This window comes from Chiloscyllium plagiosum, unplaced genomic scaffold (genome assembly GCF_037043375.1).
Source record: "Chiloscyllium plagiosum isolate Xiang-an unplaced genomic scaffold, Cpla_swu_hap1 HiC_scaffold_2, whole genome shotgun sequence".
NCBI classification, from domain to species: domain Eukaryota; kingdom Metazoa; phylum Chordata; class Chondrichthyes; order Orectolobiformes; family Hemiscylliidae; genus Chiloscyllium; species Chiloscyllium plagiosum.
The window spans coordinates 16,699,657-16,712,772 of record NW_028270140.1 but is presented as its reverse complement, the minus strand read 5'-3'; the positions used below and the strand labels follow the sequence as shown (position 1 = coordinate 16,712,772).

At 41.6% G+C, this 13,116-nt stretch overlaps 1 protein-coding gene across 2 annotated transcripts in view; it reads left to right on the top strand.

Annotated features, from left to right (window-relative positions):
• Positions 1 to 10,688, top strand: part of LOC122564891 (neuromedin-K receptor-like) — an 89,689-nt gene extending 79,001 nt beyond the window's left edge. For both annotated transcript variants that reach the window (XM_087994970.1, XM_043720307.2), the window contains one exon: positions 1,002 to 10,688. In XM_087994970.1, coding sequence (XP_087851096.1) covers positions 1,002 to 1,317 — 316 coding nt within the window. In that variant the 3' untranslated portion in view covers positions 1,318 to 10,688. The remainder of the gene's footprint in view (positions 1 to 1,001) is intronic.
• Positions 10,689 to 13,116: the final 2,428 nt, after the last annotated feature.

Sequence of the window (13,116 nt, the reverse complement as noted above, 5' to 3'; positions counted from 1 at the left end):
TTTGTGCTAAAATCTGTGATGGATGGATGTGCCCATACCACGGCTTTTCAATTTGCAAACATTGGTAGTTATGAAGGTGTAACGAATTGAGCTTCTTTTTCACTCAGCAATGTGAGGTTGTTTCCTAAACTTTTACTGAAGTTTTGGAACAAGCAGCCAAAATGGTCTTCTCTACATTGGGGAAGCCAAGTGTAGACTGGGTGAATGTAGAATACTTACATTCTGTTTGCTAAAAAGACCCTGACCTTGGAGTTGTCTGCCACTTTAACACACCACTGTGTTTCTTGACAGCATCTTTGTCTCAGGCTTGCTGAAGTGCGCTAGTGAGGTACAGCGCAAGCTGGCAGAACAGCACCTCATTTTCCGCTTGGGAATTCTACAGTCTTCTGGACTCAATATCGAGTTCAATAACTTTAGGGCTTGAGGCACCTTCTCCTATGTCCATACCCCAATCCCCCTAAACCCCCCAAGCACCAGCCTTGTTATCACATGATATGTTACCTACATAATCCTCCAGACTGACCGTTATCCACTCCTTTGTCTGTCCAGTTGTTTTTCTCTTCTTCATCTCTATCTCCACCGATCATTCACACCTTCCCTCACCCCATCTTCTGAATAAAACTACCTACCATCAGTTCCAAAGAAGAGTCGGTGAACCCGAAACGTTAACTCTGATCTCCCCCCCCCAGATGCTGCCAGACCTGCTGAACTTTTCCAGTAAATTCGGATTTCCAGCATCCACAGTTATTTCCTTTGCTTGTTTAGCCAAAGAGTTGATATTGTTCTGATCTGTAATGTTGACATTGAAGGGGTGCTGGAGGCAGATTCCAAAATGAATGTGGTCCTGCCTCCTGAGCCGATGGACCTGGATAAGGTCAGCTTTAGAGACAGTGAAATGTGCATCCTGGAACATATCCCAATATGTGTTGGTTTCAGTTTTGGGGTAATGCCACACCAAAGCCCGGCAGCTTCACCATTCTCTTTTGTCTGTACGCTCACAGATTTCGCGCAGGATTCAAGAGGGCTTTTCAATGGTGCCCCTTCATTGAATTTTCCAGCTATGACAAACTGGAACTGCAATCATCCAGATTTCAGCCCACCCGACAGAATAGCGCCTATATCATCTCCCGCATGGAATCCAACATGACGGTAGAGTTTGACACGGGGGAGAATGATAATGCAGAGGCTGGCAGTAAAAAGGGCACAACTTTACGGAATATGAGTTTTAATGGACACTCTCGAAGTAATTCGAAGAACGCTTCCAGAAGTTCAAGCTTTTTCAGTCAAGCAAACACGTCTTTGGATGAATACTCATAAAGCTGTAAATTGTATTTTATTAGTCAACTGGGCATGCTTAATTGGTGCAGTTCAACATGGAAGCTGATTCCTTTGTAGTAGTTTGCCTCAGGTGGAGGCATTATTGTGATAAATGACCATGATGTCAACCCAACTCCAACAATGAATCTGGAACCTAGATTGCTGCTGTATTGTCAGGAATGCCATCCTTTTGAGTGAGATAATCGGTCCATTTTTTGTGGGTTTTTTTTAACCAGTCTTGTGCAAGTAAAACTGAACATACCGCTCCATTCTTGCTGTAGATTCTGACCCAAGGTAGACAGGCAGGAGGCTGGAAGAACACAGCAAGCCAGGAAACATCAGGAGGTGGAGAAGTTGTCGTTTTGAGTGTAACCTTTCTTCTGGGTTGGGGTCGTGTGTAGATAAAGGTGGTGGCGGGGGCAAGGTGGGGATAGGTGAAGACAGGTGGAGAGTACAACCTGGTTAGTCAACAGGAGAAATGAATCCGGTTGGTGGCAGGGAGGAGTGGAAGGGAGGGAGAGGGGCTGGGAAGGGAGTCAAGGAATGGGAAAGGAGGTTATTTGAAATTGGGGTACTCAATGTTGAGTCCTCCAGGCTGTATAATGCTGGCCAAATTTCCTTCCAGGTTTAGGCAAGAGCCTCCACTGACTCTGAAAACTGAGTTCCTTGTTGTTGTGTAGACTGTTCATGTTCCAGTCAGTCATCAGGGTATATTTTAGGCAAAAGTGAGGACTGCAGATGCTGGAGATCAGAGTCTAGATTAGAGTGGTGCTGGAAAAGCACAGCGGGTCAGACAGCATCCGAGGAGCAGAAAAATCAACGTTTCAGGCAAAAGCCCTTCATCTGGGTATATTTTGTCCATTGTTTTAAGACGTAAGACAGCATAGCCACTATTCCTTAAAGGAAGCACTACAAACCACTCAAGAACCACATTAGTAGTGGTCAATGAACTGAGGGGGTCAGGGTGGGGTGGAGGGGCTGGTGTTGTGGAGGCAGGAATGGCACATACACACTGCCTGGTAATTGTCTCATTAACATAAAAATCATCCCCATTAAGAGAAGCTCACTTCTCTGTTGGGGTATTCATCAGTTACATCCACCCTACAGCACCAGTTGAAGATGAGCAGAAACTTGTCCCTTCCTATAACCATTCCTCAGCCATCAGCAGATTAATTCAGATTTGCTGAATTGGGAATTTTTTTGACTGCAATTTTGGCTGTGATGCATTCCAAACAAAACAATCATGCCTGCAGTGTTAAAATTGTGAAATGCATAGAAACGTGCTGTGACTGTGATAGGTGCAATCACATTGTACTTTTGTTCAACTATTTTCCCTTTTAAAATGGGAAGCAGAGTCCATGGTGTACTTAGCACCTTTTACAAATGCTCAGTAGCGTGTATTTTTATGTGTCATTTTTGTGAAGTGTGTCAGTATTGTTTTGTCAAAATGGAAATGGCCTGGGATTTGAAACAGTATTGCTTTCGATAATCCCTCAAGGATATTTAAAAATACATGCAGGGATGAATGTTTACGACTGGGAATGTGAGGGTTAAGGAAGACATGCTGATTAGAGCAGTTACAAATTGCCTGCAATTTTGTTTATTGCATTATCTAAACTTCTCAAATAATTTCCAAGATTTTGTGGTAACTCCAGTAACTCTCCAGAATCCTGAAGGAATAGGACCTTCAGCTAGATTTTTAGCCTTGCAGATCCCTCAAGTGCATCAAGAGCTTGAAGTTGAACAGAGGATGAAATAAGATTTTTAACATTTATTTTACCTTGGAATGAGGGTATCCCAGACAAGGCCATTTACTGTCCATCCTTCTTCACCTTTGAACTGTATGGCTTGCCAGACAATTTCAGAGGACAGTTAAGAGCCAACTACATAGGTATAGGCCAGATCTTAAATACATTCATGGGATGTGAGTATCACTGGCTAGACCAGCATTTATGGCCAATCCTAATTGCCCAGAGGGCAGTTAAGAGTCACTTCTCTGGAGTCATGTGCAGTTCAAACCAGGTAAGGATGGTCGATTTCCTTCCCTAAAGGACATTAGTGAACCAGATGGGTTTCCATAACAACTGATGATAGTTTCATGGGTCTCCATCATGGATACTAGCTTTCACCTCCAGCTTTACGTAGACTGTGATTCAAAACAGTGTCCAGAGACAGTGTAGAAGCTAAAGCAATGGAGGACAGCAGTTAACCCAGTTTATCCCAGTGAGAAAGTGTTCCAAATGTTGAACATATCAGCTAGTTGCCAAGGCAACTATCATTGTTAGTATCTAAACAGTCAGTCACATTTATAAGATACTGCTGATCTCCACATGAGAAAGCACAAAGGCATAATAATGTCACATTTTGAATGGCAATGCTCATGTAAGACTCCAAAGGACAACCGGAGTTTACTGGATCCATGAAAGTTCAATTACCTGTTGTCACAGAGTGATGACATTCACCTTCTTGTAAGGGGATCTGTATCCAAAATTAACTTAAAGTCTCCTAGCAGGTTGAATTTTACTCTGAAATGAAGGCTGCAGGATGCAAGATATCTCATTGGCTGTTCTTAGTGTAAGTAGTGGTGTATTAACAGTCACTTCTGTAAGCAATTACTTGGTACCCCGATGACAAGCAAGGATTGAGACACTGGAAAATTTAGTTTTAACATCACCAATAAAATCATAGAGCTATAGAACAATTGACACAGAAAGAGGTAACTTGCTGCATCGCTGGGTAGCATCCATCAGTCTCATTTCTCCACATTGATCCTAATAATCCTATACTGATAGTCAAAACAGTGTTTGATCCATTATGTGTGCAAGATATTAAATATTATATATTAGCTGAGCAGATCCATGTTAACATGTTGTTCTATGCAAGTAAATGATAGCTACTTGCTGATACTCAGGCTCATTTGGAACCATGATCCACAAATAATATTAAGTTATAAGCTGTAAAGAGTCTTTTATTCCCATTTACCTTCTTGTCATGTTATATTTAGTTCAAAGTGCCTGCGTAAGATTTTGGAAAAGAACACAAAAAATGGTGGTCCTTCATCACCTTTCCTTCTCAAAGCAAGCAATTGTTGCATTGTTAGCTTTCTATTTTTTATTCATGCTGCAAATCAAAGAAAATATTCACGATTTAAGGCTTTTTACAATTTTGCAGTGTGGGTGTTGCAAGGACAGCATTTATTTCCTGTCCCTAGTTGCCTGAAAAATTGATGACGAATCACTTTCCTGAACTACTTCAGTTAAAAGAAAATTATTAGAAATGAGTATCCTATTAGCCACTGCATACAGCAGTTAAGAATGTGGAATGGGAATCATATGTAGTTCACACCAGAAAGGGTGGCAGATTTCACAAAAGTGAGCCAGTTAGGTGTTCACAATAGCAAACAGCTTCATGTTTATATCCAGATTTTTAAAAGAAACATCAATTCGTAAACTACAGTGATCAAATTTGCATTGGATACTCTGGATTAACAAACCTAGTAACATTATGCTGAAACTAAAATACCCAGCCATGCTTTTAAGGGAAATGAGTTCCATTCACTGTTGCAACTGCAATACTACAGCTCAAGTCAGAAAACACATCATGTGATGAACTTCTTACGAGTTAATGATGTCCTAACCTGTTCTGAGGGGTGGAATATGGGATATGTTGAACTTATCAAACAGTACTGCAAGCATGAAGACCAGCAAACAGTAGCAGTAATATAGGCCATTAGATTGTTTCTGATAAAAGTGCAAGGTCATCTGGCTTCATCATGTTACCAAGGTATTCAGTGAGATCAGTCGTAACAAACACACCATGTGAGTGGTCATGATTTGGAGATGCCGGTGTTGGACTGCGGTGTACAAAGTTAAAAATCACACAACACCAGGTTATAGTCCAACAGGTTTAAATGGAAGCACTAGCTTTCGGAGAGAAGCTCCTTCATGAAGGAGCGTCGCTCCGAAAGCTAGTGTGCTTCCAATTAAACCTGTTGGACTATAACCTGGTGTTGTGTGATTTTTAACCATGTGAGTGGTAGAAGCTTTGCTGGGGTCCTAAGTGCTTTATTTTTCATTTGTTGCTTTAGGTGGGTGTTGTTGAGAAGGATGGCATTTCTTAGCCATTCCTAATTGCTCTTGAGAAGATGGTGGTGAGACATTAGAGCTGCTTGTAGTCTGTCTTGCGATGCTAGAAAGAGATTTTGAGGAATTTGATCCAGGGACATTGAAGGAAAGGTGATGTATTTCCAAGTCAGGACGGTTTGTGACTTGGAGGAAACTTGTAGTTGGTTTTGTTTCTATGGACATACTGCCCCTGTTCTTCTTTGTGGTATTGCTCACAGATTTGAAAGGGGCTACAAAAGAAGCCTTGATGACTTTCTACATTGCACCTTCTCAATGGTACACACTGCAACAATGCCTCCTTTGAGGTGACCAAATGGACTGCAACCCAATGAAGGTTTTCCCAAATTCCATTGGCTTCAATTTTTACTGGGGCTCCATGATGCCATACTCGGTCAAATGTTGCCTTGAGGTCAAGGGCACTCCCTCTCACCTCACCAACACCCCTCCCCCCTCCGCGCCCGCACCCCCCGAAGTTCAGCTGGTCTGCCCATGTTTGCATCAAGGATGGAACAAGGTCAGGAATTAAGTAGTCATAGCAGAACCCAAACTGAGCATCAGTGATCAGGTTATTTGAAGTGTTGCTTGATAGCATTGTTGATGACATGTTCCATGGCTTTCCTTATATTAGAGAGTAGACTGATGTGGCAGTTTTTAATTAGTTTAGATCGTTCCTGCTTCTGTTGACAGGCCTTGTGTGAACAGCTTTGTACTTTTTTTGGGTAGATGCCAGTGTGCTGAACTGTACTGAAGCATCTTGGCTAGGAGCTTGGCTATTTCTGGATCATAGCTGAAATGTTATCTGGTCTCAGTTATAGAATCATAGAATCCCTACAATGTGGGAACAGGCCATTCAGCCCCTTGAGCCCACAATGCCCCTCTGAAGAGCAGCCCATCCAGACTCACCCTATCCCTAACCCTGCATTTGCCATTCCCAGACACTATGGGGCAATTTAGCATGGCCAATCCACCTAACCTGCACATCGCTGGAATGTGGGAGGAAACCGGAGCACACGGAGGAAACCCACATAGACAGGGAGAATGTGTAAACTCCACACAGACAGTCATCCGAGGCTGAAATCAATCCTGGGTCCCTGGCTGTGAGGCAACTGCACCACTGTGCCACCCTATATGTAAGCACTATCTCTCCTTTGTGGAAGAAGGTTGAGAATTTAAGTCCTACTCCAGGGCTTGAGTGTTCTAGGGAACTGAGGGAGTGCTGCACTTTCAGAAGTGCTGTATTTAAGATTTTGCCTGACACCTCAGAAAGATACAAAAGGCACTGTGTAAAAGAGCAGCAATGGTATCATCCCCAGTGCCTTGACCAATATCCATCTCTCAATCAATATCATGAAAGCTAATTGTCTGGTGATTTAGCACATCATTCTTTCTAGGAACTTGTTCTGCACACACGGGCTGTTGCATTTATCTACAAGGATAATAGCAGCATTTCAAGATTTTTTTTTCCCGTTGCCTTTGCTTTATCCAGTACACTCATATGGCTGCCATACATCCCATAAAAAACACTGTAGGTGAATATAATTCTGCCACTGATTACCCCGATGCTGCATGGATGGCCAGTTTTAATCAGCTGGGTCTTTTCTAAATGTATCCCATTTAGTCCGGTGATGGTTTCAGGTAACATAATGCAGGATGCTTGCAGCATGAAACTTGGACTTTGACTCCACAAGGACTTTCATCGAGCGATGGATCTATGACTGGTGGATCGGTGAGCAGATTTGTAGGTTCTTACTCACCTTGTACACCACAAGATTTGGTTCCACTCAGAATCCCTCATGAATAACCTCAGGTAGATGGTGAAAACCTAATTCATTTTGAAAGAAATGCCAATCACCAGTCACCCATTCCCCCCCCCCCCCCACCCAAACAATGCCAGCCAAGCCAACAGATCATGTAGATAGAGTGTTAGCTATAAAGGAGCTAGCTTTCTACCTGATATGATCTCTGCCCCAGTCAAGAATCGGTCCAGATTCTTGAAATTCCTATCATTTCTCCAAGTTGCTCCTTGGTCCTGCCCACTGAGTTTCTGATTTACCTTCCCTGATTTTCACCCCCATTAAATGAGATTCTCTTATCCACCCTCTGCAGCATGCTTTTGTAAAATTTCCCCAAAGCTGCCTTTCATTCTTTCCCTAACTCTTTATCTCATGCCACAGCTCTCCAGATCATCCATGGCTCTGAGTTTCTCTGGAACACCACCCTTTAGACAAATAATAGTAAACCTTCTTATCTGCCTCCCCCTCCAGAGTTACACCTGAAATTCAGGGCTGAGACATTACCTAATACCAAATAAATAAAACAGCAGGACAATGGAAAGAAACATAGAAAATAGGAGCAGGAGTAGGCCATTCGGCCCTTTGAGCCTCCTTGAAACAACTGATGATACTGGGAATCAGTCACATGCTAAAACATTGGTTGAACTACTCATATGCTTCTGATGGAGCCTATTCTACAGTGGGGATAGCGAGTACAGGTTAGGTGACCACATCACTGGAAGCCAACATTGTGTTTACAGAGGTGATCCTGAACACTCCCATTGCATGTCATTTTAGCTCCGTCCTATTTTCAGGGTCCATTCACAGTTTGGCCTTTATCACAATTTCAGTGTGAGCTCGAGGATCAGCTCCTTGAATTTTCACCATGCTTTTTGCGGTCTCTCTGATCTGAAAATGAACACAATCAACTTTCAGGCAATAACCACAGCTCCTCTTTCCTCATAGCAGCTGGTACTGGGATGATGGTGTATATATTTCTGAGGTCAGGTAAAGAAAGTAGTTGGGCTTGGATTGTTAACCTGCTTTCTGTTTTCTTCAAATCTCCAGGTTACTAAGGCTGATCTATCTTGCTGGATTATTGGCTTTCCCTGTCTACCAAACCCTCTAAATATCTGCCTTACACATGTCTTTTCATTTCATGTTAAAACCACTCCTGCCATTTAACCATCTCCCATCCTTCATCCAAGCACTTTTTAAGTGGATAATTGGATTTTATTCCCCCTTATCTCTTTCACTCATTATGTTCATTTTTAATTTAAAAAAGCATTAATCTTAATTGTAATTTTAAAAGAGGAGATGCTATTTGGAGAGCCAATGTAGACTCAGTGGGGCAAATTCTGCACTGGAGGGAATCTATGAAGTGATAAAGTACTTCTAACAGAAAAGAGAAAGAAAAGGGCAGCATAATGGCTCAGTTGTTAGCACTGCTGCCTCCCAGCACCGGGGATACAGGTTCAATTCCACCCTTTAGTGTTTGTCTGTATGGGTTTGTTCTGGTTTCCTCCTTCAGCCTAAAGATGTGCACATTAGGGTGGACTGGCCATGCTAAATTGCCCACTGTGTCCAGGGATGTGCAGATTAGGGTGGATTGGCCGTGCTAAATTGCCCATTCTGTCCTGCGATGTGTATAGTGGGGGAGGGGGTTAATCATGAAAATGCAAGATTATAGGGTAGAGGTGTTGATGGGATGCCCTTTGAAGCGTTGGTGTTAACTTGATAGGCTGAATTGTCTGCTCCCACATTGTAGGGATTTTATGATTTCTAAGAATTGTCGCTTATCCGTAAGGTTGCTTAGTCTTCAGGAAGAACTAGCTAATCTTAACAGAAAATACTTTATCCAACAAGTTGAGTGTTTGCAGCTTTTTTGCAATTATATTTTATTGTATAACCTTTGTATAACCTAATTGTCAAGTTGCAGTTATGACTACATGCGACTGTAAGATGCAGTCAAAGGTTTTAATTTCATGTATTTGAACATTGGAATTGTTTAACTTGTGATGTTCTCTTCAGTGTGTTTGAGCTATGGTTTTAACGTTTTAAAAGTGGATTTTCATTACAGCTTTCAATGTCTATGTTGTGGAACATAGCTACACATTTTTAATTGTAAATTACTAAAATTTATAAAGTGAAATTGGGGATTCCAAACAGTGCAGTTGTGTGCTTCTGTGTAAATTCTGTATCAAAATGTGAAACATGCAATTAGATATGTTTTGATCTGTCTCAAAGTACCTCAAGTCTGCATTTTACTGTACTGCGTTTTACTCAAGTCTGTGTTATTATTTAAAATAAAACCAAAAATACAGAATATATAACATCAAAATGTGTGAAATTCACAGCATAGTGTCATAGAGTAGTAGAGATGTACAGCACGGAAACAGACCCTTCGGTCCAACTCATCCATGCCAACCAGTTATCCCAAACCAATCTAGTCCCACTTGCCAGCACCCGGCCCATATCCCTCCAAACCCTTCCTATTCATATACCCATCCAGATGCCTTTTAAATGTTGCAATTGTACCATGCTCCATACTTCCTCTGACAGCTCATTCCATACACGTACCACCCTCTGCATGAAACAGTTGCCCCTTAGGTCCTTTTTATACCATTCACTCTCACCCTAAACCTATGCCCTCTAGTTCTGGACTCCTCCAACCCCAGGGAAAATACTTTGTCTATTTATCCTATCCATGCCCCTCATAGTTTTGTAAACCTCTATAAGCTCACTGCTCATTCTCCGACGTTCCAAGGAAAATAGCCCCCCAGCCTGTCCAGCCTCTCCCTATAGCTCAAATCCTCCAACCCTGGCAACATCCTTGTAAATCTTTTCTGAACCCTTTCAGGTTTCAAAATATCTTTCCAATAGGAAGGAGACCACAATTGCACACAATATTCCAACAGTGGCTTAACCAATGTCCTGTACAGCTACAACATGACCTCCCAACTCCTGTACTCAATACTTTGACCAATAAAGAAAAGCATACCAAACACTTTCTTACTATCCTATCTACTTGTGACTCCACTGTCAGGGAGCTATGAACCTGCACTCCAAGGTCTCTTTGTTCAGCAACACTCCCTAGGACATTACCATTAAGTGTGGTAGCAACACCAATGGAGACAAAATAGAGGGAATATGTACTCTGACATATATTGTCATGAAAAAGAAAAAGCCATGAAACAAGAAAAGTATATTGAATGTCAAAAAGTTCAGTTAAGAGGTTTTGAGTTTGGAAGCATGGGAAACCAAATCCTTTGATGAAGCTTCACTCTGAGTTTCCTGTCTCTTCCATCTCCTCATCAAAACAAATAGATTTCCATTGAGACACCACTGAACTGAAACTATGCAAAGCTCAGCCTGAAGACTGTGCATTGAAAGTCTTAGATTTGAGTACATTATCTAGGTCATGTTTAGGGTAAGTCTTTAAACTGAACTTCTTCTCAGATTGAGATCAATGATGCTGTTTACTCTTTGGATGAATGCCATGGAAGCTCTCCTGGTTAATATTTATTCCTCATCAACTTAATAAAATAATTGAATATTTCTTTATTATCTCACTTGTTTATAAAATCATAAGAAGTCTCTGATTCTCAAGTACCAGACAACATTTACACTAGAGTAATGCCAGGTAATGACTGCAAAACCAACACCACAGATGCTCAGCATCCTGCCGCTAAATTCAACATCCATTCCCTCCAATTCTGGCAAGTTGTAGCTGCATTATACACTGGAGGTATTGTAATAATTTACTGAACTTCTTCATTAACCACCTCCCTGCTCCTCCCAACCCCAAATCCACAAGCTTTTCCACCACCTCCAACGTGAATCCCTTCAGTTTTGCGGGGATTTCATCGCTGCAGGTTCCCCTTCAGGGATCGCGCTATCATGGGTGAAATGGTTTAGCAATACTGTTACTGGACTCATCCAGAAATCCAAGCTCATGCTCTGAGACACAAGTTCAAAACTTGCTTAAATCCGTGTGGGAGGGTGAGCTGTGAGGAGCTTCAGTATGCTTTGGACACATTGAGTGAAGAGAAAAGCATTGAGATGAAATATAGTGTATTAAGTGTGAAGATATCCACTTTGGTAGCAAAATCAGGACGGCTGGTTATTATCTGAATGGGATCATATTGGGAAAGAGGGAGGTGTAATCAGACCTGGGTGTCCTTTTACACAATTCAGGATTTACAAGGATGTTGCCAGGGTTGGAGGATTTGAGCTATAGACAGAGGCTGAACAGACTGGGGCTGTTTTCCCTGGAGCGTCAGAGGTTAAGGGGTGATCTTATAGAGGTTTACAAAATTTTAAGTGGCATGGATAGGGTAAATAGATAAGGTCTTTTCCCTGGGGTGGGGGAATCCAGAACTAGAAGACATAGGTTTAAGGCGAGAGGGGAAAAATATAAAAGAGACCTAAGGGGCAATGTTTTCACACAGAGGGTGATACGGGTATGGAATGAGCTGCCAGAGGAAGTAGTGGAGGCTGGTACAATTGCAATATTTAAGAGGCATTTGGATGGGTATATGATTAGGAAGGGTGTGGATGGATATGAGCCAGGTGCTGGCAGGTGGAACTAGATTGGGTTGGGATATCTGGTCAGCATGGATGGGTTGGACCGAAGGGTCTTTTTCCATGCTGTACATCCCTATGACTCTATAAGTACATAAGACAGAGGAGCAGGAATAGTCCATCAGTCTATTGAGTTTGCTCTTCTTTACAATGAATTCATGACTGATTTGATAATCCTCAAATCCATTTTCCTGCCTTTACACAATAACACTTGATTCTCTCACTGATTAAAAATCTATCTATCACAGCCTTGAATGGACTTAATGATCTAAGCCCTTTGTGGTGGTGAATCCAGCAGATTCACTACCCTCTGAGAGAAAATAATCCTCCTAACTTAAATGTGCAAATCCTTATTCTGAGATTATTCCCTTTAATCCTGGACTCTCCCACAATGGGAAACAAACTTTCCGCATCTACCCTATCAATTCCCCAAGACCCTGTATTTTTCAATAAAGTTGCCTCTCATTCTTCTAAACTCTGTTAATACAGACTCAAGCTACTTAACCTGTCCTGATACACCATCCTTTCATATCCAGAATCAATCTAGTGAACGTTCTCTCGACTGCCTCCAATGCCAATATATCTTTATTTAGATAAGGAGACAAAAACTGTACAGGATTCTTGACGTTGTCTGACCAGTGACTTGTTTAGTTTCAGCAAGACTTCACAACTTATATCGTCCAGTACTTCCCCTTTATCTATCCCGCTTCTCAAAGAATTTTATTCAATCTGTCAGGCACGTATCCTCTTCCTGAAGCCATACTGACTCTGCTTGATTATTTTATCTATTTCTAAATGCTCAGCTATTGCATCCTTTATAATAGGCTCTAATATTTTCCTAAATACAGATGTTACACTAACCGGCCTATAGTTACCTTATTTTTTGGTCTTCTTCCCCTTTTAAATAAATGTGTTAAATGGCAATTTTCCCACCTTTTTGGGATGTTTCTATGACTACTTTTTATATATGCTACAATGCATCCCACTGGATCCAGGTTACCTATTTGTCTTTAGTTCCATTAATTTCCCTAATACTTTTTCCCTAGTGATTGCTACGGCATTTCTTTCCTTTACCCCTTTTGTCCTTGATTAATTAGTTTTTATGGAATACTATTGGTGGCTTCTGCTGTTAGACTGATGCAAATCATTTATACAACTCCTCTGCTATTTCCGATTTCCCATAATTATTTCCCCAGCCTCTCGCTCTAAGAAGCCGATGTTCTTCTTAAGGAAGCTCTTGCTGTCTATTTTGATGTTACTTGCAAATTAGCCCTCAAAGTTTATCTTCTCGCACTTGATAATTTTTTAGTCATCTCTTG